Source organism: Pseudorca crassidens, chromosome 9, assembly GCF_039906515.1.
Source record: "Pseudorca crassidens isolate mPseCra1 chromosome 9, mPseCra1.hap1, whole genome shotgun sequence".
Classification (NCBI taxonomy): domain Eukaryota; kingdom Metazoa; phylum Chordata; class Mammalia; order Artiodactyla; family Delphinidae; genus Pseudorca; species Pseudorca crassidens.
In genome coordinates this window covers 66,715,998-66,742,456 of record NC_090304.1, presented here as the reverse complement: position 1 = coordinate 66,742,456, position 26,459 = coordinate 66,715,998, and the positions used below count along the sequence as shown (strand labels likewise).

General features: G+C 36.1%; 1 protein-coding gene across 8 annotated transcripts in view; it reads left to right on the top strand.

The window, feature by feature from the left end:
- Positions 1 to 26,459, top strand: part of NOX4 (NADPH oxidase 4) — a 154,411-nt gene that overhangs the window by 83,937 nt on the left and 44,015 nt on the right. For all 8 annotated transcript variants that reach the window (XM_067750666.1, XM_067750664.1, XM_067750663.1 and 5 more), the window contains one exon: positions 1,701 to 1,761. In XM_067750666.1, coding sequence (XP_067606767.1) covers positions 1,701 to 1,761 — 61 coding nt within the window. The remainder of the gene's footprint in view (positions 1 to 1,700; positions 1,762 to 26,459) is intronic.

Here is a 26,459-nt window from a genome sequence, read left to right as displayed (position 1 = left end):
TTATGATTTGTCATGAAGAAATGATTAATACCTAACTTTTTATTTAGTGTTTTCACTGACCTCCAAGCTACTTATCTTCTTTGATGAGCTGTTTACATATCTCCATGGTGTCTTCACCTTCCTTTATTTCTTTTCCTTAGAGCATCCCTATGTGACCTACGTTAATTAGTCAACATAGTGAGCTCGAGGATCTTCAACTTACTTCATGTAACCTATTCTCTATCACAAGGCCCTCAGAGCCACTGGCATAGTCTTTCATCTGTGCTTTAACTTCAGCCCATATTTCCCATTAATTCATATCGTTGTACATTGATTCCACTAATTTTCAACAAATCCTTTTTTTCCCTCTACTCCATTTGACTTCTCATGCAATCCTTAGCCATTTTCCATATCTTTGCTTTAGTGGAGACAGTGGCCTGCCATAGTTATGAACTGTGTAGGCAGACAAACCCAGACCCAAATTCTGTCTTGGGCAAGTGATTTTTTTTTTCCTTTTTTAAAATTTTTATTGGAGTATAGTTGATTTAAAATGTTATGTTAGTTTCTGCTGTATAGCAAAGTGAATCAGTTATATATATATCCACTCTTTTTAAAGACAAGTCACCAGGGTTATTGTGAGCTTTTAGAAATGAGGCACTTAGCCCTGCCCTTGGTACATGATATTCAATGAACACTGGCTAGTCACATGCAGATGATCCCTTACCCATAACCCTTATGCTAGATGTATTTTCGGAATTCAGAATTTTTGAGGTTGTAAAAGGTATGCATAATTAATATATTACCTAAGATGTCTAGTAGGATATGAGGCAGCATTCTTAAACAAATGGGTATTTCTGTAGGAAAATAGTTCTGTATGAACTTTTATACAGAAGTATTAACCTCCCATCATTACCTTCCCATCAATTCAGGTCTGATAGTGCCACCAAATGTGTTATGAAAAAACTCATTTTTGAAAATCTCTGAATTTTAGAATTGTGGAAAGGGCTTGGGATTCTGTAAAATAAAGGGAGATACTGCATTTTCTTATTGTGAACTAAAAATTATTCTCTCATTTTTACTGTGTGGCTGTTTCCTATATTTGCTAAACATGGGACCACAGGTACTTTTTCTTACCTCCAGTACTACAGCTTACTCCCCTCCTCAGGTACCCTTGCCACTTTACTCCAGATTTCTTCTGAGAATTATGGGAGGGAATGAAATAAAACTCTTTCAGTAGGAGTTTCTTCACTGGACACAGAAAATTCAGGTCACATTGATAATTATTTTTTTCATTTCCCCGGAATTTGTTAGGATGTGAATCGTATCAGAATATCTGCAAAGAAAAAGACACCAAAATCATTAGTCTCCATTTCTTCCTTCGTGGTTAAAAGCTGTGTCCTCTTAAATATTTTAACTCAAAATATATTTAAGTAAGATTTATGCTTAGATATAATATACTAGCCGTTTTAGACTATGTGTATTTTTTGTTTTATATAATAAATATGGGCTTTTCGAGAAACGTATAATGTCTTATTGACTGGTTGGCATTGCTTTTTTTCTCCCACTAATGAGGATCTCTATAGATTTTTTTTAGTCCATTCCTTTCCATTTCTTATTGATTTTGGAGATTTGCTCTGAGAATAAAAGTAGTAATTGAATCATATTCTGGTGCTACATAATTATTATTCAGAATTGACTCCAGTATTTATTTATTTTTTTAGTGTCCTACTGAAACCAAAGCAACCTTTGGGGTCCACCTTAAAATAGTAGGAGACTGGACAGGTATGTAGAACATAAAGTTTTAAAATATATCCTTTGAAAATAATGGGTCATACAATAATGTTGATGTCTAAATAGTGGAATGACCAGCACATATAGAAATGTGTATGTGTTCTCAAGCTGTTGTTTTATTTTCCTTCTTTGCTTGTACAGTTTTAACATTCATGTGTTTTTTTTTTTTCTTCTGTAAGATGCATTTTTGGAATTGGAATACCTTGGATATCAGTAATTGTTAATAGTGTGTTGTTCATGTGATTGTAAATCATAGATTTCTACCTGCTTGTCAGATGTACTGGAAGTAGTGGGAACACTGAAATGTCTTTTAGAAAATGTCATTTTAAAATTAGTGGTTGGTTTTACTTTCAAAATAATGAACACCTGGGATTGAGATCACACAAATCTTCTAGTTCTTACATGATTGTCTGCGTGGTATTATCTATATATATAGCAACTCTACAACATCTTTTGAATAGTGGTCATTTATAATAGCAAAAGGTGCATTGTATTAAGAGTTCTGAGTAAATAAACATTATTCAATTCATTCTTATATTCCCTTTGCCCAACAGAGTGACTGACAAGTGAGTGCTCAGCAAACGTTAGCTTGTTGGCTGGTTGTTTATTTTGGCTATTCAAAGGAAAGGATGCAAATGTAAATAAAAAATAATTTTGAATTGAACGCTAAACTAGGAGTTGGTTTGTGAAAACTATACAGAATCAGAAAAAGGCAGATTAGTGTAATCTCGGGCAATAAGAGAAGCTTCACAGAGAAGATAGAATTTGAGCTGAACATTGAAAATCAGACAAATGAAGAAAGAAGAAGTTCATTTAAGTAAAATCCACAGCACTGTCAAAAAGTAAGGAAGGTAATGATTAAACCTTATTTGAGAAGTGTGAGTCAGTCAGTCTAGCAGAAGCAAAGATATTGTTCTGGGGAGTAGTATGGAAAAACCATTTACGGTCAGCATGGTAAAGATCTTGAATGCCTTGACAAGGTGTCAGAACAACTTAGAGATGTTAGGGAATCTTTGAAGGATTTGGAATGTCGTAATGTAAATGGTATTGATAACTTGGTAGTTGATTAGATTAGGATCAAAGGAAGACTTATTGGTACTGGAAGGCAGAGGAGAAGGAGTCAATAAAGGAGTGAGGATGGAAACTGAGGACTAGAAGAAATGTATTTGCAAATGCAGCTTAAGAAGTTAGTATTGGAAAGGGGGGGACTAATTGTTGTAAAAATTAGGAAAGGACAAGATGTTATGTAACAGGGAAGAGATATTTTAGAAAGGACAGTGAAAGAGCTTATATTATACAGTTAAATAATAATAGTGTGTATAAAATCCTTTGTCTCTAAAAAGAGCAGTCAGCTTGGAAATGGAGATGAGAAGAAAATGGGGAAAATATGCAACATAGGATTTAATGGGCAAACAAAGAAACTAATCCAAAGATCTTTGAGCAGTGATGACCTATTTGGAATCATGAAAAATCAGGCTTAAATTCATATTATTCATTTGATAGCTTTCGAAAGAGATCATTGTAGTCCATTGTTAGAAGAATACTGGTGTAGTATAGAAGTAGTAATTCTCATAAGCCCAGAACTAGTTGATATAATAAAAATTGTTTTGCACTGTTTGGCAAATAAAGAATGAACTGAAATTCTTCTCTGGTAAGAATCCCAATATAGTAAGAATTAACTTCAATAATGAATGGTAATTGATAGAATTCTATATCTGAAGGATAACAAGCATAATGAAGTCATAATTTAATTCATCAGGTTAAGCAGAAAGTTCATCAGGGCTTTTTTTATTTTTATTTTTTAAACATCTTTAACGGAGTATAATTGCTCTACAATGGTGTGTTAGTTTCTGCTTTATAACAAAGTTAATCAGCCATACATATACATATATCCCCATATCTCCTCCCTATGTCATCTCCCTCCCACCCTCCCTATCCCACCCCTCAGTGGTCACAAACCACTCAGCTGATCTCCCTGTGCTATGCGGCTGCTTCCCACTAGCTATCAATTTTATATTTGGTAGTGTATATATGTCGATGCATCTCTCTCACTTCGTCCCAGCTTACATTTCCCCCTCTCTGTGTCCTCAAGTACATTCTCTATGTCTGTGTCTTTATTCTGGTCTGGCCCCTAGTTTCTTCATAACCATTTTTATTTTTTTTTAGATTCCATATATATGTGTTAACATATGGTAATTGTATTTCTCTTTCTGACTTACTTCACTCTGTATGACAGACTCTAGGTCCATCCACCTCACTACAAATAACTCAATTTTGTGTCTTTTTATGGCTGAGTAATATTCCATTGTATATATGTGCCACGTCTTCTTTATCCATTCATCTGTCAATGGACAGATGTCTGGGCTATTGTAAATAGAGCTGCAATGACCATTGTGGTACATGACTCTTTTTGAATTATGGTTTTCTCAGGGTATATGCCCAGTAGTGGGACTGCTGGGTCATATGGTAGTTCTATTTTTAGTTTTCTCAGGAACCTCCATACTCTTCTGCATAGTGGCTGTATCAATCTGCATTCCCACCAACAGTGCAAGAGGGTTCCCTTTTCTCCACAGCCTCTCCAGCATTTATTGCTTGTAGATTTTTTGATGATGGCCATTCTGACTGGTGTGAGATGATATCTCATTGTAGTTTTGATTTGCATTTGTCTAATGATTAGTGATGTTGAGCACCCTTTCATGTGTTTGTTGGCAATCTGTATATCTTCTTTGGAGAAATGTCTATTTAGGTCTTCTGCCCATGTTTGGATTGGGTCGTTTGATTTTTTGATATTGAGCTGCATGAGCTGCTTGTAAATTTTGGCGATTAATCCTTTGTCAGTTGCTTCATTTGCAAGTATTTTCTCCCATTCTGAGGGTTGTCTTTTGGTCTTGTTTATGGTTTCCTTTGCTGTACAAAAGCTTTGAAGTTTCATTAGGTCCCATTTGTTTATTTTTGTTTTTATTTGCATTTCTATAAGAGGTGGTTCAAAAGGATCTTGCAGTGTTGTATGTCATAGAGTGTTCTGCCTATGTTTTCCTCTAAGAATTTCATAGTGTCTGACCTTGCATTTAGGTCTTTAATCCATTTTGAGTTTATGTTTGTGTATGGTGTTAGGGAGTGTTCTAAATTTGTTCTTTTACATGTAGCGCTCCAGTTTTCCCAGCACCACTTATTGAAGAGGCTGTCTTTTCTCCATTGTATATCCTTCCCTCCTTTGTCATAGATTAGTTGACCATATGTGCGTGGGTTTATCTCTGGGCTTTCTATCCTGTTCCATTGATCTATATTTCTGTTTTTGTGCCAGTACTATACTCACTTGATTACTGTAGCTCTGTAGTAGAGTCTGAAGTCCGGCAGCCTGATTCCTCCAGCTCCATTTTTCTTTCTCGAGATTGCTTTGGCTATTCGGGCCAAAGATTCAGTGTAATCTTTTATACTGAATCTTGTTTTTCCAAGATTCCAAACAAATCGTGAAATTTTTTCTAGTTCTGTGAAAAATGCCATTGGTAGTTTGATAGGGATTGTATTGAATCTGTAGATTGCTAGGGGTAGTATAGTCATTTTCACAATATTGATTCTTCTAGTCCAAGAACATGGCATATCTCTCCATCTATTTGTATCATCTTTAATTTCTTTCATCAGTGTCTTGTAGTTTTCTGCATACAAGTCTTTTTTCTCCTTAGGTAAGTTTATTCCTAGGAATTTTATTCTTTTTGTTGCAATGGTAAGTGGGAGTGTTTCCTTAATTTCTCTTTCAGGTTTTTCATCCTTAGTGTATAGGAATGCAAGAGATTTCTGTGAATTAATTTTGTATCCTGCTACTTTACCAAATTCATTGTTTAGCTCTAGTAGTTTTCTAGTAGCATCTTTAGGATTCTCTATGTATAGTATCATGTCATCTGCAAATAGTGACAGCTTTACTTCTTTGCCAATTTGGATTCCTTTTATTTCTTTTTCTTCTCTGATTGCTGTGGCTAAAACTTCCAAAACTATGTTGAATAATAGTGGTGAGAGTGGACAACCTTGTCTTATTCCTGATCTTAGAGGAAATGGTTTCAGTTTTTCACCTTTGAGAACAATGTTGGCTGTGGGATTGTCATATATGGCCTCTATTATGTTGAAGTAAGTTACCTCTATGCCTACTTTCTGGCAGGTTTTTATCATAAATCGGTGTTGAATTTTGTCAAAAGCTTTTTTTACATCTATTCGGATGATCATATCATTTTTATCCTTCAATTTGTTAATATGGTGTATTACATTGATTGATTTGCGCATATTGAGGAATCCTTGCATTCCTAGGATAAACCCCACTTGATCATGTTGTATGATCCTTTTAATGTGCTGTTGGATTCTGTTTGCTGGTATTTTGTTGAGGATTTTTGCATCTGTGTTCATCAGTGATATTGGCCTGTAGTTTTCTTTTTCTGTGACATCTTTGTCTGGTTTTGGTATCAGGGTGATGGTGGCCTCGTAGAATGAGTTTGGGAGTATTCCTCCCTCTGCTATATTTTGGAAGAGCTTGAGAAGATTAGGCGTTAGCTCTTCTCTAAATGTTTGATAGAATTCGCCTGTGAAGCCATCTGGTCCTGGGCTTTTGTTTGTTGGAAGATTTTTAATCACAGTTTCAATTTCAGTGCTGTGATTGGTCTGTTTATATTTCCTATTTCTTCCTGGTTCAGTCTCGGAAGGTTGTGCTTTTTTAAGAATGTGTCCATTTCTTCCAGGTTGTCCATTTTATTGGCATAGTGTTGCTTGTAGTAATCTCTCATGATCCTTTGTATTTCTGCGGTGACAATTGCTACTTGTCCTTTTTCATTTCTAATTCTATTGATTTGAGTCTTCTCCCTTTTCTTCTTGATGAGTCTGGCTAATGGTTTAACAATTTTCTTTATCTTCTCAAAGAAGCAGGTTTTAGTTTTATTGATCTTTGCTATTGTTTCTTTCATTTCTTTTTCATTTATTTCTGATCTGATCTTTATGATTTCTTTCCTTCTGCTAATTTTGGGGTTTTTTGTTCTTGTTTCTCTAATTGCTTTAGGTGTAAGATATGGTCGTTTATTTGAGATGTTTCTTGAGGTGGGATTGTATTGGTATAAATTTCCCTCTTAGAAATGCTTTTGCTGCATCCCATAGGTTTGGTTTGTCATTTTTTCATTGTCATTTGTTTCTAGGTATTTTTTGATTTCCTCTTTGATTTCTTCAGTGATCTCTTAGTTATTTAGTAGTGTATTGTTTAGCATCCATGTGTTTGAATTTTTTACAGATTTTTTCTTGTAATTGATATCTAGTCTCATAGCGTAGTGGTTGGAAAAGACACTTGATACGATTTCAATTTTCTTAAATTTACCAAGGCTTGATTTGTGACCCCAGATATGGTCTATCCTCGAGAATGTTCCATGAGCACTTGAGAATAAAGTGTATTTTGTTGTTTTTGGATGGAATGTCCTATAAATATCAATTAAGTCCATCTTGTTTAATGTATCATTTAAAGCTTGTGTTTCGTTATTTATTTTCATTTTGGATGATCTGTCCATTGGTGAAAGTGGGGTATTAAAGTCCCCTACTAAGATTGTGTTACTGTCGATTTCCCCTTTTATGGCTGCTAGCATTTGCCTTATGTATTGAGGTGCTCCTATGTTGGATGCATAAATATTTACAATTGTTATATCTTCTTCTTGATTTGAGCCCTTGATCATTATGTAGTGTCTTTCTTTGTCTCTTCTAATAGTCTTTATTTTAAAATCTATTTTGTCTGATATGAGAATTGCTACACCAGCTTTCTTTTGATTTCCATATGCATGGAATATCTTTTTCCATCCCCTCACATTCAGTCTCTATGTGTCCCTAGGCCTGAAGTGGGTCTCTTGTAGACAGCATATATACAGGTCTTGTTTTTGTATCCATTCAGCCAGTGTATTCATTTTGGTTGGAGCATTTAATCCATTTACATTTAAGGCAGTTATTGATATGTATGTTCCTATTACCATTTTCTTATTGTTTTGAGTTTGTTATTGTAGGCCTTTTCCTTCTCTTGTGTTTCCCATCTAGAAAAGTTCCTTTAGTATTTGTTGTAAAGCTGGTTTGTTGGTGCTGAATTCTCTTAGCTTTTGCTCGTCTGTAAAGGTTTTAATTTCTGTGTCAAATCTGAATGAGATCCGTGCTGGGTAGAGTAATCTTGGTTGTAGGTTTTTCCCTTGCATCACTTTAAATATGTCCTGCCACTCCCTTCTGGCTTGCAGAGTTTCTGCTGAAAGATCAGCTATTAACCTTATGGGGATTCCCTTGTATGTTATTTGTTGTTTTTCCCTTGCTGCTTTTAATGTTTTTTCTTTGTATTTAATTTTTGATAGTTTGATTAATATGTGTCATGGCATGTTTCTCCTTGGATTTATCCCGTATGGGACTCTCTGTCCTTCCTGGACTTGATTATTTCCTTTCCCATATTAGGGAACTTTTCAACTATAATCTCTTCAAATATTTTCTCATTCCTTTTTTTTTTCTCTTCTTCTGGGACCCCTATAATTCGAACATTGTTGCACTTAATGTTTTCCCAAAGGTCTCTTAGACTATTGTCAATTCTTTTCATTCTTTTTTCTTTATTCTGCTCTGTGGTAGTTATTTCCACTATTTTATCTTCCAGATCCCTTATCCATTCTTCTGCCTCAGTTATTCTGCTATTGATTCCTTCTAGAGAATTTTTAATTTCATGTATTGTGTTGTTCATTATTGCTTGTTTGTTCTTATTTCTTCTACGGCCTTGTTAAATATTTCTTGTATTTTCTCCATTCTATTTCCAAGATTTTGGATCATCTTTACTATCATTACTCTAAATTCTTTCTCAGGTAGACTGCCTATTTCCTCTTCATTTGTTTGGTCTGGTGGATTTTTGCCTTGCTCCTTCATCTGCTGTGTGTCTCTGTCTTCTCATTTTGCTTAAGGGGTGTCTGTGACCTTATTATGATTTTAGGCAGCCTGCTAATAGGTGGGGTTGTGTTTCTGTCTTGCTAATTGTTTGGCATAGGGTGACCAGTAGTGTAGCTTGCTGGTCGTTGAGTGGAGCTGGGTCTTAGCATTGAGATGGAGATCTCTGGGAGATCTTTCGCCATTTGATATTACGTGGAGCCAGGAGGTCTCTGGTGGACCAAAGTCCTGAACTCAGCTCTCCCACCTCAGAGGCACAGGCCTGACACCCGGCCAGAGCACCATGACCCTGTCAGCCACCTGGCTCAGAAGAAAACAGAGAAAAAAAGAAAGAAAGAAGAAGAAAATAAAATAAAAAGTTATTAAAATTAAAAACTAAAAATTATTAAAAATAAAATTTAGAAATTAATAAAATGTTAAGAAAGAAGAGACCAACCAAACCAAAAAACAAATCCACCAATGATAGCAAGCACTAAAAACTGTATTAAAAAAAAGAAAAAAAAAACAGACAAACAGAACACTAGGTAAAATGGTAAAAGCATAGATATATAGACAAACTCACACAAAGAAGCATACACATACACAAGATCTATAATCCTCCCAATGCAGACCACTACTAGCGTTCTCAGCCACACATGCACTTATAAATGTTAGTCACTGGCTTCACCTACACACTTGTGTGAAGTTTGCGTGACATGGACATCTTCTTAGTAATCTTCCAATTACTGGCAATTTTCAAGTACACTGAAGAAGATAAAACATGTGGCAGGTGAAGTAATGGTCCCCCAAAGACACGGACATCCAAATCCCTGGCATCGCCTGGCTGCTGTGCAGCGATGGGGACCCAGAGCCCCATCATGGCTTATTACTAGCTATTGTTACTGAGTTTCTTCATAAAGTTATTTTCTATTGTCAGTGGCTCATTAAAATAAATGATTATCTGATTATCTCGTCATTTATTTCAACCTTCTCTATTAGGAACACTTAATAGTTTTAATTTTATCGTCTTTTTTAATATACAGTGCCATTGAGGGAGAAACAAGATCATTCTCTTCAGAGAGTTCAGTTCCAGTTAGATGCTTTTCAATTAATAGACTTTCTTGGTTGTTGACTTTAAATATTTGTTGATTTGGAAAAAAATGTCAGGCGTTCATGCAGAGAACCACTAAATAGTTCTGCCACTATCTGGCACTTTAATTCAAAAGACGTTTTAGCTGTCTTAAAAAAATGGAATTATAATTATGAAAGGAAAATTGGGAATATCATTGCTGAAATCAAGGGTTATTGGGTTTTTATTCTAAAAGAATTGCTTATTAAGTATTACTCAGTATTAAGAGCAGTAAGTATAGAAAACACCAAAGAGATGCTTAAGAAGTTGAGTATCAAAGGTTTACTTCTCTAAACTGACTGAGAGATATTTTACAGTGACTATTTCTTCCCTGAAATATGTTCTCCCTGGGCACGTCTAAAGAACAGGTTTAATACCACCTCATGTGTCTAATGTAAGACTAATCAGCTACACCGAGCTGTAGAGTACCCAAGAAGCAAATGAAGCAGCCAAAAGAAGAGACCTGTAGTGACCTGAAATACACTTCTTGTTGTTGTTGTTGTTGTTGTTGTTTCTATGACTAGCAAATTATAATGGTCATATTTGTGGAAGATAACATTTAAACTATGTGTAATTTGGGGTAATAGTCAAATGTTTATTAAGCACTTACTCTATGCCAGACATTGCACTAGTCTCTGGAGGTACGGCGCTGACCAATGCTGTGTTCTAACCGGTAGAGACCTCCAAGAAACAAAAATGCAAATCAATATATAGTGTGTTAGATAGTGATGAGTGCTATGAAGAAAACTAAAGGAAGGTAAGGGAGTAAGAATGATGAAGGGTGGTAGTGCTACTTAGATAAGGTATTTAGTTATGGACTTTCTGAACAGACATGTAAGTAGATGAGGGAATAAATCAGGTGGATTTCAGAAAGAAGTGTGCTTAGGCAAAGGAAACAGTAAGTGCGAAGTCCCTGAGGTGGCGGTAACTTTGGATAGTCAGGGAGCTGCAAGGATCCCAGTGGGGCTGGAATACAGTCAGTGAAGGGAGATAGTAGTGGAAAATGAGATCAGAGATGGGAGTTGGGGATCAGACTCTGTGGGTTACAGGAGGACTTGGATTTTAATCTGATTGAGATAAAAGGCATGATTTTGAAGTCTACATTTGAATGATTAGCCATTTTGTTCTAATATATACTACCTAGTGTTTGCCAACCCAAGGGTTTTGTGTGTGTGTGTGTGTGTGTGTGTGTGTGTTTTGTTTGTTTGCTTTGTTGTTTCAAAAAAATACTGAGTTTAGGGAGAAGGAGGAAAAGGGGATACTTCTGAGCACTGTAGAAAACAGATCAAAATAAACCAAACAGGTCAAACTTTTTTGGTGAAGGGGGAGGTGTATCATCATTTTGAGATACCTCGCCTCAGTGGTGGTTCTATCTTCTGCCATATGGGCCTGGTTTATGGGTTCTGGTAGCCTCACCTACACCCTATATCCCACTAGCTTGTATGGATGGTAGTGGCTTCCTGCTACTCTTTGGATTTCTCCCCTATCTTTAATATAGCCTCCCAATTCTTACCTCACCTGAGTTCCTTACAGCAAATTCCTTTCAATTAAATCATATAGAGCCCTTCCTGGTTTTGGCTGGACCCAGACTTAGAAGGTCAGCAAATCCTCTCTGAACAAAGCATTGAATCACTGAGAGGAGTGGTATATGGGAAAGGTAAGAGAAAGTGTAAAAGTCCTGAAGCCGTCAAATGTTTACGTTCAAGGACCAGTGAGAAGTGCAGTGTTGCTGGAACTGAGTAAGTGGAAACGTTATAGGGAATAAAGTCTGAGAAATACCCGTGGACCAGATATGATAGGCATTTGCAGACTTCAATTTTATTATAAATGTTATGGAGAACCATTGGAGGATTTTGATTAGGGGATGACTCATATTTTAAAATGGTAATTCTGGCAGCTATGTAGAGAATATGTTGGGTGAGTCAAGAGTGGAAATCAGGAGATAAGTTGAGAAGCTCTTGCTGATGTCTAGACAAGAGGAAATGCTGGTTACGCAGCATAGGTCTTGAAAAGTGGATGTATTTTGAAGGTGTATCTGACAGGTTCTGTGGACGCATTGCAGGTGGAGTGTAAAAAAGTTAGGAATCAAAGATAACTCCAAGGTTTTTAGTTTCAGTAAGTAAGTGGACAGTGTTGCTGCTTATTGAGATATAGAACACTGTGGCATACTGGGGGGACAAGAGTAGACACTCAAATTTCAGTTTTGCACATTTTAAATTTGAGAGGTCTAAACTAGAGATCTAAACTTGGGAATCATTAGTATCTTCATGGATTTAAATCCTTGAAGCTGGACAGGATTTAGGTGTTTTTCCAACTCCTTGTTTTATAACATTTTATATGCCCACTTTACGTTCTTAAAATTCAATTTACAGGTATTATATACACAAATGATTTATAAAAAATCAATATATCTTAGTATAAAGGAGCTATGTAAATAATTTATAGTAAATGATTTACATTCAATATTTAAATTCTTAAGCATGACTACACTAGAAGTCATAAGAAATAGGTGACTTGTACCCGCACACAGAATCATCATGAATAAAACAGTTCTAAATGCAGGCTCCCAATGCAAGTCAAATACTGTGAGCCCCAGTTCTCTTATGATGTGCTTTTCCAAAATGGTGAACATCTTTTGGTTAAGTTCTAGACACAATAGAGTACAATAATATTTAGTTTACAGGGTAGATGCAATCCCAGAAATTCCAGTGCATATTTAAATCATGCAAAAACTTCGCATTTTTCATGTACATGAATGTCCAGAAAGTCATTTAAAAAGCATATGGGGAGTGAGACAATTTCTTGTTGCACAGTATTCTCCACAAATTGCAGGATGTCTGCTGTCTCTGACCCCTACTCTCTAACCATCAGTAACTTCTCATCATCATTGTGAGACCAAATTGCCTCCACAAGCTCTCAAAAGTCCCCCTAAGAGGTGGTATTCTTCCATCAAGAGTAACTAGTTTGGGCTTCCCTGGTGGCGCAGTGGTTAAGAATCCACCTGCCAATGCAGGGGACACGGGTTCAAGCCCTGGTTTGGGAAGATCCCACTTGCCGCGGAGCAACTAAGCCCGTGTGCCACAACTACTGAGCCTGCGCTCTAGAGCCCGCGAGCCACAACTACTGAGCCCATGCGCCACATCTGCTGAAGCCTGCGCACTCTAGAGCCCGTGCTCTGCAACAAGAGAAGCCACCGCAGTGAGAAGCCCGTGCACCACAACAAAGAGTAACCCCTGCTCGCGGCAACTAGAGAAAGCCCGCGCACAGCAACGAAAACCCAACACAGCCAAAATAATAAATAAATAAACAAAAATAATAAATAAAATAAATAAATTAATTTTTAAAAAAAGAGTAACTAGTTTAAGAAATGTGTATAGATAGAGAAGAAATCTAACGCAGGACTGAGTCCTGAGGCATTTCAACACATAGAGCTCAGCAAAGGTGACTAAGAAGGAGTGGCCACTGAGGTAAAAGGAGAACCAGGCAAGTCTGAGTCCTGGCACCACAGGACAGTGTTTCAAAAATGAGGAATGGACCAGCTGAAACAAAGGCTGCTGAAAATCGGAGTAAAATGAAGGCTTAATTAATGACCTTAGGGATCGTGTTTTTAGTGGAGTGCTGGGAACAGAAGCCTGATTGAGGTGGGTTCAAGAGATAATAATAGTAGGAGAAGAACTGGAGATGGTAAGTATAGACAAATCCAGTGTGTTGGGGCCAGCTCCTATGAGCTCACTGGGTTATAGGGTGCTTATTTTCCAACTCTGTGTTCACTGAAGTCAAGTTTGATAGCTTTAAATCATCCACAATGTGAGTATTCATTCCATAGAAATCGAAAAACACCATAAGGTAGGGATTAAAAACATTTGTTAAAGACCTGTCTATTAAATATTTGCCAAAATATCTCTGGACAAATTCTAAGGAGTTGGGATATAAAATGAAGTAAAGAAATAGGGCAGTAGTTGAAGGGGTGGAGGATATAGGGACAAGGCACATATGAGTTTAGAGTACATATAAAATAAATATATATATGTATTTTATATATACACTTATATATTTAATGTGAACTATTATGTTTATATATGTCTAAGGACAATATGAATAATAAGATTAAAGTAGAGATGGAAATATTGATAATGCTGGAGAGATAGAGGTTATAATTATAGGAGCAAAGCCCATGAGGGTCTCCTAATGGGTTTCAGGAGGACTAGATTACAATGTACAAGTGGAGGCGTTGACCTCAGGTAAGGCAGCTGGGCAGTTCATGCTTTATAGGAAGACAAGAGAAGATGGTTATAGAGCATGGCTACTGATTGGTTGGTGGACTTGGAGTGAGAGGAATGGGAGTTCTCGTCTGATTCCTTCTGTTGTTTTCTTTTTTGAAATAAATTTAGTTAGTTAGTTAGTTTTGGCTGCGTTGGGTCTTAGTTGCTGTGTGCGGACTTTCTCTTATTGAGGCGAGCAAGGGCTGCTCTTCATTGTGGTGCACAGGCTTCTCATTGCGGTGGCTTCTCTTGTTGCAGAGCACGGGCTCTAGGTGCACAGGCTTCAGTAGTTGTGGCTCGCGGGCTCTAGAGCGCAGGCTCAGTAGTTGTGGCATGTGGGCTCAGTAGTTGTGGCTCATGGGCTCTAGAATGCAGGCTCAGTAGTTGTGGCGCACGGGCTTAGTTGCTCCACAGCATGTGGGATCTTCCCAGACCAGGGTTCAAACCCGTGTCCCCTGTTTTGGCAGGCGGATTCTTAACCACTGTGCCATCAGGAAAGTCCCTCTTTCTGTGTTCTTAGTGAAATAAATAGTAAGATTTTCACTGAGAATGAGGAAGGGGGGAAGTACTTTGAATTTTGAGGAGAAGGAAGAAAGTGTAATGTATCATTTGAAATAGTAAATTCATGAGTGAAGCATGATGCCCTTTCTGAGTTGTGCCAAGAGTCCTACTGAGATATGTGGTCCAAAATTTAAAGTGATAGAAGTCAGTATAATTGTGAGTTTTTTCCTAGCATGGCCCACTTCTTCAGATTAGCTATTGAGCAGGTGGGGAGTTGGATTTAACCAGCATTGGTCCACTCCTGATTAAATTCACTATAGTTGTCACTTCCAATCTATTCTCTGCACTGTAACCATAGAAACTTCAAAGCATGAATCCGATTAAATCACTTCTTTTGCCTCAAACACATTAATAGCTTTCCATTGCTCATTGGATAAAGCAAAAAATCCTTACAGTGGCCTAAAAAGGCATCCCTGCTTGGACCCTGACCTACTCTTATCTTGATTCAGTTTTTTCTTCTCTGCACAAGAGCACCTTGGCTTTTCTGCTCCTTTTGTTTCCCTTGTTACCTCCCACCATATATATATCATGATCCATATACCCGTAATACCCTCCACCACTTCTTCCCACCCCTACCCACTTAGGTACCTAGCATCTTTAAATCATAGCCCGGGAGCCACTTCATCTGAGAAGCCTTCTAGACACCTCAATTTGGGGTGTTGTTTCTTATATGCTGCCATCACTGTATTTCTGGTTTTGAGAAATTTATCTCCATTGGTAACTATATATTCAAAGTGTGATCATTGGTGTAACAAGTTTTCTTCGATATACTATAAGCATTATCATGATAGAGGCCTGTATCTCTTTTTGCTCACCGTTGTACTCAAGGGTCCATTAAAATGGTTGTTCCTAATAAATGTAAATATTTGTTAAGTGAAGAGAGGAAGGGAGGGAGAGAGGAAGGAAGGAAGGAAGGAAGGGGAGAAGGCAGGTAGGCAAGCAAGAAGGTGTATCCTCTGCTTTGTGAAAAATCACCAGTAAGTGGGGCAGGGTTCAGATACATAATGTCATGCTGTGTTCACCAAAATGGAGGATGCAGATGCATGGGGAGGGAGATTTGGGAGGCTTTCTGGGCCAAAGTGAGTGTAATGGAAAAATAGGACTTGTCTAGAGTGGGAGATTTTTCCAGGGAGAAAAATAGCTTGAATAATAGCACAGAGGGGTGAAGTATCATGGAAAGTCAGGAAAATGTCATGCTGTTGGAAGGCAGGCTGGGACCATATCCAGAGGTCATGTTATGGAGGAGCTTGTAGGAATTACTAAGAAACTTGGTCTTTTTTCCTAAAGATGTTGGTGAAAAACTGAAGGGTTTAAAACAGGAACTGAAATCAAATTTGTACTTTATATGGGTCCCCCTGCTGTTTTTTTGTACAGATTGGAAAAGAGAAAGACCAGGTTAGAAACAAAGACACCAAATTAAAGGACTGTCATAGCATCAAGGAAGCTGAGGAGATAAAAAGTTCTGTGGAGGGAATGATCTATGGTGACCAAAGAAGTAGGACTGAACAATAACTGTGAGAGGGCATCACTGCTAACCTGATAAAAACCACCTTTTTGGGAAAATGCAGAGAAGAGGTTTGAGGATGGTAGAAGTTGCTGTGAATTACTGAGTAAAGTGGAGACCAGTAAGTAGAGAGAGTTAGTATACAAAGAGAAGCACATAGCAAATGGTCCTATTTCTAAATTCTTCCTATTTCTAAATTGCCTCGGAACTCTGATAGGGATTGAATTTATATTGATCTGTCCTTTAATTAGCGGGGGGTGTTGAGTAACAAATACATATGCAATTACTTGTGTATCTATCTAGGTAAATAGATAGATACCTGTTTACCTAGGGCAGGGTGAGGATTAACATATTATGTCCTAAAGTATGTTTTATTTGTATAATGAAACACTATAACTCTAGCGCCATGTAAGTCTATGTGGAAATCACTGAGGACCATTAATTAGCTAATATGATGGAATTTAACATAACTCATTTGCTATCATAATATAATAAATCATTCAATAAATATGAGCTGTGGTTAAATTGCATATTTCATAGTCTCAGAATTCAAGGAAATTTTTCTATCAGGGAAATGAGAAATTTGTATTACCATATAAATGCCCATCTTTTCTCAGGAGAGAGGATAAATTGTTTTCCCCTTGGTTTCTTGGTTTATGAACATGAAATCTATGCTGTCATTTTTTAGTAGGTGATAGTTCACTTATAAAGCCACAGAAAATATAGAGATTGCTTAGTAAGTGATTGGAATCCACTCCTCATTAAGTTTTATTCTAGTTCAGTTATCTTACAACACCAGAGATAGGGAAAATACAGAAATTGGGGATTTTTATCCAATAAAGAGTTTTACTTCTTATTTTTGAAAATAAGCAAATTATATAATTTCTGGACCTGGAAGTAGAATTATTATAGCAAAGTGGTTTTTTTGCATGGATTGTTACGTTTTTATTCTGAACTGTTTGTTCCTAAGTTTGGATTCTCTGTTACCTACTATTTTCTGCTTGATTTACTATATAATATTAAGGAAAATAAGAATAGTGATGGACTTCCCTGGTGGTCCAGTGATTAAGACTCCGTGCTTCCACTGCAGGGGGCACAGGTTCAATCCCTGGTCAGGGAACTAAGATCCCACATGCCGCACAGCCAAAAAAAAAAAAAAGAATAGTGAGGAATTTTATTGGTAACGTAATTTCTTAAGCAATGTCAAAAATATGACAATAATGTACTGGGTGATCAAGAAAGAATAGGTTATTTTGCCAAGCTAATCAGTGGTAAGGGACTAAATAATTCCAAAGCCAAAAAGACAAGGATTCTGGGCCATTATCATTATCATGAGGAACATTTTTAAATACTCATTTGTTTGATGCGATTGCTAAGCACTTTATAAAGGAAGCTAAAAATGAATATAGTTCCTGTATTCTAAACAAATTGTAATTTTTAAAGCAAAATTGTAACTTAATGGATTATAATCACACAGACAGTGTTCTTTAGGGACATCCAAATGAACACACCTAAGACATTAAGTATGTTAATCCCAAAGGAATATACTTATCTTCCATGGATTCAAAGGCAATCAAGTAAGGGAACTTTGGGAATAGAGTCTAGTAAAAATGCTATTGCTCTTATTATGACTTTTGAACTTTAACAGAGGAGAAGGGTGGGATTTCATAAACAAATATAAATAGAATGGGAAAACTAAACTCTTCCATGAAATGAGATTTTGAGAAAATTTGGAGGTGACAAATTGTGGACATAGAATGCTAGGGAACACCAAGAAATGTACTTTGGATAGATAATAAAGTGAAAAGGTAAAATGGTCTGTCATAGAGTGATGAAGAGCTTAAAAATAGAAGGCAATCTTATTTTTTGTTGGCACTGTATTGAGAAACTACTAAAATGTCTTGGGATGTGGCTACCCACATAGCTAGAAAGAAGGGAAAGCCAAGAAGGTCCACATAGAAATCTCTGCATATCCCAATATTTTCAATGACAATATCTAGCAGAAAGTTATGCCTCTGATTGGAGCAAATAAGAAAATACATTGTAAGAGTTAGACTGTCCTTCAGGAATAGTTGAATGATTTGTCATCCTTTCTTCGCCCAGCCCCTTCTTCTTATTTGTGATGTATTCCTCTGACATTACAATTTCACAATAATAGTGAAAACCTTTTGTTGCTGCTAGCATGGTTGACTGTTCAGTGGTGGTTTGGAATATTGTGTCCTTGCTGGTTGAGATATAGTACTCAACCATACAGACTTCCAGAGTTTGCAGAGAACATAGTAGAAAAGACAACCAAGGTTAAGATGCAAACTCAATAGAAATGAGAATTTATCTTTTTCTTTTTTTTTAGGCCTGGGAATCAATTTACATAAATAAATATTCCTATTCTTGTTTCTTCCACAGAGCAGAAACAGAGGCAATATTTTTCAAATCATCCTTCAAAAAGAAGTTCTTAATTGTATTTATTATTTATTTATTTGAGGTCTTGGCCTGTATGATGTAAACTTCTAACAAGAAATTTCCTAAGCCTATCAAAGGCATCCATTTGGTGTTCACTATTTTTCCATATTAAGAGGAAGTCACAGAGGAAAAAGAAATGATATAACTTCAGTAAGAACTGAGAATCAAGTGATGTAAAGAAAATTAAAGATTTTTTTTAAAGAATAGAAAAGTTGAAAGGGACATGCAATTTTTCTAGATACAAAGGCAAAATATTTAAAACTCTTAATTCTTCCCAAAATAATTTACAGCCTTAATATAATTTCAATTAAAATCAGAACTCAAGATCAAAAATAATATTATTTGAAGAAAACTTCAAATATTATTTGAAGAAAAATAATTTTTTTTTTTTGACTTTTTCAACCACGTTTACTGGCTCACATGAATATCTGAAAACAAATCCATCTGTCTTCCCTTTTTGTCTCCTTGGCACAATTACCCTTAGTTCTTAAAAAAACAAACTACTATAAATATTCAGAAGGGGAAAATAAATTTATAAGGTGAAAGAGGTCAATAAATAACCAAATATGTCAACCACTGGAAGGACTATTTTTTTTTAAGATTAAGCCACTGATTTTCAACTTTTATTCAAATAAATTTAACCTCTAAACACAAGATAATTGATACCTTGATCTCAACTCAAGTTTTGACAGCACTTGAAGTTTTACATAAACAAACTGCATAAGAAAACAATTAAAAATGAGTAACAAGAAAATCTAGAAAAATTTGAATAACAAGATAGGACTGGCTCTATTTAAACATGTTATAAAGTAAAATGAATTTTACAAACAAACTAAGAATTTACAAGGCTAAATAATATGCCTAGGAACATGAAGCTATTAAGTGGATGAGCTGAGATTTGAACTCAGGCTCATATAATGCTAAAGGATGTGCTAATTTATAATTTACTACACTGCCTCCTATAAAGTTCAAGAAGTTTAAGCACTGTGGCACTAGAGCAAAAGTGACAAGAAATATATTAACAGAGGAAAATAGCCTAGAAGCAGACCCTTTGATACATGAAAATATATATCATATGATAAAGGAAGGTCTGTAAATCAATATGAAGTGTTAGTTTGTAAATAGTTAAAGCATTTGGCACTTAACTATTTAAAAACATTAAATCTTTACTTCAGATGACCAAAAATTACTTCCAGATAGGTTAAGTACTTTAACATAAAAATGTTAATCTGTAAAGGCATCAGAAGAAAATATAGAAATTAAACTCTCCATATGAAGGATCATTCTATTGTGGAAGAATTCACAGAGAAAAGTAAGTAGATTTAACTACATAAAAATTTTAAAATCATGCCAAAAATTAAAAGGAAATTGAACAAAAAAAATTTATAGTAAATACACACTAAAACCTTCAATATATAAACAGCTTGTTTAGTTCAATAAGAAATAAGCTGCAAAAAGAAATGGATAAACTATGTGAACAGAGTAGATCATAATAATATTTAAATAAATGTTAATTAGAATAACCGTAATACCATATTTCATCTATCAATTAACAAAGATTTTCTTTATTAATAATAATAATCTATTGCTGGTGAGGATGCAAAATATTGACATTTTCTCTCATGGATAGATAATTAGAGTTCTTTAAGAGGATTTAACTTATTCTGCCTTAGGAAATCAGAAAATTTATGTGGGCATGATGAGGTGCATTTGAGGTGGAACACAGAGGTTAAAGTAGGAGCTTTCTATGCAGAAAAGGGCACTGTTGGAAGAAAGAACACATTGCCATAAAAGGCATGATGTCATAGCAAACAATAAGATGTTAATGCAGCTGAGCTTAGAATTCATAGTTAGAAATATTAGGAGATAAGGCTGCAGAGATATGTAGGAGCCAGTTGTTTAAAGAATATTCAACACCCAGATAAACAAATTAGACTTCACTGTATAGTCCACAGGAGATTAAGAATCTCTGCTCCAGTACCTAACCTTATTATGCTGAAAATAAAAACAAAGGTTATCACTGGTAGGCATAGTTTGTGAAGGCCTCTTCAAGGAATGGGAATCTTAGTTGGTCCTGAAATCTTGGACAGGATTTGGTTAAAAGAAGGACAAGCAGTCCTGGCATCGGGAATGCACATGCAATAAAAAAGCCAGAGAGATGGGGGGACTCAAATTTATCCAATGAAACAACCTAATGAAGGAAGTGAATTCATATATTTGCTTGTTGCTCTTCCCTAATCCATCATTTCATAGGCTTGGTCTTTGACCAGGAGGTCCTGTATTTAAGAACAGAGAAGATTCCCACTGCCAGGTTGGTTTTGATAGGTTTTAAAGGACCATGTATTTCATGCCAGTAATTTTGTTTGCCCAGGGTTTTAGGTTAGAACTTCATAAAAACATTAAAAAACCCTCCAGTTTCTTTGGATAAAATTGCCTATTCCTCCTTGAATATGCACCCAGGGGGTACTGAGTTTGTGCAGAAAGCAGGGACTGAATTAGTATCAAGCTGAGCCTTGATCACTTTGAGGTGTTTCCTTTGTTGAATGCCAACGTTGTCAAAAAAGTGCATTTGCTGTGACAAATGAAAAGAAAACATTCTCCTTAAGAGGTAGATTGTGGAAAGCTTAGTAGCAATAATATGTGCAACTGAAAATGCCTCTGTTACTTGCTTTCACCTTCCTTAAACCTCTGTTCTTTTTTTTTCACCCTGTCAATTTTTGTATTTAGCTTCGGTGGAAATAGAACTCATATTTTATAAGAAAGCCAGTTACAGACATTGATTCATTGATGTATTTAGAGGCCAACAAGTCTGTTTGCAGTTCTTTCAAAAGCTGATTTTTTTGATTTTTTTTAAAATAGTATGTTTAACAAGTAGGAACTAGAATAATGAATATTAAAGGAATAGACTTTTATCACTGGGCTTGCTCTGAAAATAAAAGCATCCATTAAATAGTTTTTCTTTGTGTAATACTGCATGGCCTACCTCCAGACCTTACACTGTTAAAAGTACCAGGTGTGAAGGCACACAGATTGTATATGACCTTGCTGCATTTTTCTCTTATTATGTAATCCTTAGGCAAGAAGAAAATAAGAGAGGGGGGAGGCCAGGAAAGGAAGTACAGTATTTTCTCTCCCAAGAATGAGGCAATATAATGCAGTGGAAAGAACACTTGACTGTGAGTTTTGGGGGTTTGTTTTTGTTTCTGTTTTTGTTTTCTTTTTAAATCTCTTTGCCTCTTGCTAGCCATATGGCCCTGGCCAGTCAGTCAGGCAGTGTGGTTTTTAGTTTCCTCACCTACAACCTGTTGCATTGATATAATTTTCTCATTCACCAGCTCATTGCTGATGTAAGGCTGTATAATTCTTTTCAGAGAAATATATCCTAAAATGTGGATAATTTAATTCCACATAGGGTAGGAATGATAACAGATAAATTGAGGGATAGTTGAGAAAATCTCACAGGGAATATTGTGGAGGATAAGTGCCAAATATGGGATTTTTATGTTTGTTTTCTATCTAGCACCTATTAGTGTTCGTATTCATTTATTAGCTCTGGTTGTATACATTGTGCTCTATGTTCTTATCTTCTGAGTTACAAGTATGGACTTGTTTTTTCCTCCCTTGGATAAGACAAGTATAAGATTCTGTTTTTTTGTATTCCTTTGATATTGGTCTTAATATTTGTGGAAAAGGTAGTTTTATATAACCAGAGCATGCCGCTGATTGTTTTTTTCTTCTAAAATCGCAGTCCATTTCCATTTGAATTTTATCAACAGAAGATTTGTCTATATCTTTAATAGGAAAATATTCTTGCTCTGCAGCTAGATTTTCTGATTTATCTAAAATAGTATTAATTTGAATGCCTTTGATGTTGCTTTGAAAGCAATATTTTAAATAGCAACTATTGTTATTCAATACTGAGTTACCATGGTAATAAAGAACATTTACTTGATCTGAACTTTTCAGAAAAGGAAAATTTATACTCCGTATCTTTCTAGTTGGTTTGGATGTACTTCTCTGTAAGTTTGCCCTTTAATTCTCATTTTTTGAAGTAATTTGTTTCTTCTAAGATTAGTGTGCATGTTTCTTTTCCTAAGGAAAATAAAACACCGAATTTTGACAAACCATTAATTTCTTTGAATCCCTAGGAGAACAGCTTTTCTTTCCCTCTTTAAGTAATGTTGTAATTACATTCTAAATTCTTTTTCAAGTAGATAGGGGGAGGAAAACTTTTTCCTTCTTCCCTTCTAGATTCTTTGGCTGGCCTAATAATTAAATTGACCTTAGCCAGATTAACAAGAAAAAAAACTTAATTTCGTATATATGGGAACCCCAAAGAGATGTGGCTTCTTGCCAGTTAGGCAATTGAGAATTATGTGCCATGCTGAGCTAAGGAGAAGCAGGTAGGGGTCTTCAAAGGGGAGGAAGACAATTCACAGGAAGATGGGAAGAGCAAATGTTTGGTAAATAAATGTTTCCCACGCCATGCAGATAAGTCTTTCTGATGTAAAAAGTTATGGCTGGTAATACTTCTCTTCCTGGTAAGGCCCGTTATCTAAATTCTTTTAGGTAGTTAAGGAGGAGGTAAGAAGCTCTTCTTGCATCTGTTGGGCCTTGATTGTCTTTAGCTTGGAATAATCCACATGCCAAAGTGGCACATTCTGGGGCAGCCTGCCCTGAGCCCCATCATGGCTGTAATTGCATTGCAGTTCTTTTGTTGTCCTGGCATTTCCTTGTGATAAACAGGGCTGCCCTTGAGAATTACAATTTGTTTTGTTCATAGTGTGTGACAAATAATAGGTACTTAATGGAAGTTTGTTGAGTGAGTGAATAAATGAATAAAGGATGCTTTAACTGATTATATAGAAGACAGCAAAAATGCTAGCAAAATTATTCATTTCATCTAACGTCATGGATAAGAAGAACTTCTTTTTGGTTTATTTCACTTTTTTATAAAACCTCTCTGCCTCTTTTGCTTTTTATTACCGATGTATCCAGGCAAAGCTGGTGGCTCTATTCTTCTGGACTGTTAGAGTACGGGTTTATCACTTATTTATTTGCAGTGTACATCTCTTTTGATAACACATATGCCTTCCTTACTAGACTCTTAGTTTATTGAGGACCTAACTTGGTGCCTTATTTTTAGTACATGATCATAAAGATTTGCTGAAAAAAATTTTTTCAAATATGCAAATTTTGTTTGTATATTTAAGTAGTACTTCCTAAATATTATGGGAAATATTAATTTGTACCTTCTCTTTTAAGCAGCATGTGTGTATGTGTGTGTGCATGCATGCATGCTGTTTCTGCATCAGTGTTATGTCTTCCTCAGGAGGTAGAGGAGTGGATAGTGTTACAAAAGCTGTACTGTAGGGAGTGTAAATGACAAGTGCCTTTGAAGGCGTGTGTGTGTGTGTGTGTGTGTGTGTGATAGTATACACATCTATCTTTTTAAAAATGATTACTCTTATATAAGTTCTCTTTAAAATACAAACAAGATACAGATAAAATAAAAATTAATGCCTTTTAAACTTCCATCTCAAATCCTTAACCATATTTATTCTTAACTCTTCGGTATATATGCTTATAGACGTCTTAGATATATTGTAGATGAAGTTATCCAATACCTTACAGAGATTGGAAAGCTGAAGAGAACTTATTATATATGATGGCTATCAACCCCTTAACTAAACGCTCATGAACGATTCTTTCACTACAGCTTTGAGAAATACATTGGTGATAGGCATTCTAGAACACTTGAAAAGCTCTATGGTGACAGTTTGCAGGCTGAGAATGACAAACGAGAGAGGCTATCATTGGGCTGCTTGAACTCAGTGGAGATGATGAGGTCTCTGAGAGGCAGGGGTTACAAGGCAGCACTTAACTGATAAACTCAAGCTGGGTGTGGTTACCATTATGGGCAGCATGTCCAGAGCAGTGATCAGAATGGATTGACCTGTTGAGATCTTTGGTGTTGACTGACCATGGTGTCCTTAGGACTCAAGTAGAAGGACAGCCTAGTAAAGTCTTACTTGATTTGTACAAATGAAAAGAAAACTCAAAGATTGGCAAACAGAGGCATAACCTGAATCATCTCAGTAGAGAGTCACAGCCCTTCATCCAATTCCTAGATCTGAGTCAGTTCATAGATTGTGAACACCTTTAATAAAGGGATGGTTAAGTCCCTTTGAGAAAAAGCCTTCTACATGTCAAAAATTAAACTATTAAATGATCCTCTTACCCTGTAGCCATTTGGCAGGGTGGCTGTGCATGGGTGAAAGTAATATTCAACTTTGGGGGAACTAAACATTGACTCTAAGGTGACACCATTTTCTTAGGAACCAAAACCTTACTACAGTAGACCAGTAACTTCTTATAGGAAGTTAATAGTTTTGGCTTTACTCTGTATCACCATAGGCCCAGTGGGTCTTTGAATCCACCTTAATTCCAGAATGCATGAATTGAATAAATACACTTAGCCACTGTCAGAATCCCCTTATCAATATAATCTCCTTTTTTCTATTTTTTTTCATAATTTACTCTTGGTGTTTTGTACTTCTAGGTAAAAAGGAACATTTCTCATGTCTTGTTGTTAGTCTTAAATTTACCTCTTCATCCATGCCATTGTTTCTTCTTTAACTCCAATAGGTAGACCCCATTCTTTTGTATTTGTGTAAAAGCTGTCAAAGTGTATGTGTTTGAAGAGCTCGCCTCCAGTCCCTACCTCACTAACCAGAACATGGACTTGACCAGCTTATTTTCTCCTGTATAATTTCCTTTCCAAAGAAAAGGATGTCTTTGGGAACTATTGATATTATTGGGTTTTTGTGATACAGTAAATGGAGTGGGTAGAAAATGACTAGAGAAGTGAGAGAGAAGAACATTCATTGGAAGGGATTAAGTTTCATTTTTTAAAAAAAGAGCAAGATGGAGAAAGAACAGGAAGTTGAGTGTAGAAAGGAAAGTTAGGAGAGAAAAAGAAAAATGAAACAAGTACCTGTTCTTCCTAACATGAAAATACAAGCTAGAGATCCTTGGGGGATAAACTCTGCCTTGCAGTAGAGAATGTTGAGATAGACAATCAGTGGAAGGAGGGTAAGAGAGTTTAAGATGTTTGTGGGCACTTCGAATATAATCTTTTCTCATTCCAACTCACCTTCCCATGTATTAATGGTCAGTTTTTGAGCAATTCTATAAAATTAGAATAGCTTTATTATCTTTTGATGAATAGCTTGGCACTATGCACAAAGACCAAACCACCTGGATCCCAGTTATTGTCAAATTACTTTTTTTTCATGACATGGATCACCTACTGCACCTTCTACATATTTATGTGTTAAATTATCATCATTGGACCAGTCTTTTCATAAAATAATGAATAACTTTTGAAGTAGATGCTGATTCATTATCAACAGATTTGAGTGTTTTCATGTATTCAGTGAAATTGTTATGGCTTCCAGGGTGGATGGCAAAATACAAACATTTTGTTCAAATTGCATGTTCATCACCAACTTTCTTGACAAAGACAAATAAATTTAATATTTATTTTTCTAAATGTTGGTTTATTTATAAATTATTTTATTTACTTATTTTGGCTGTGCCGGGTGTTAGTTGTGGCATGCAGAATCTTTAGTTGCGGCATGCGGACTTCTTAGTTGTGGCATGCGGACTTCTTAGTCGCAGCATGCAAACTCTTAGTTGCGACGTGCACGCAGGATCTAGTTCCCTGACCAGGGATCGAACCTGGGCCCTCTGCATGGGGAGCGCGGAGTCTTACCCACTGGACAACCAGGGAAGTCCCAATATTTACTTCTAAATTAATCATTATCTTTTCTTAGCTTATTACTGTTGAAATAAGTTACTACATTTCATG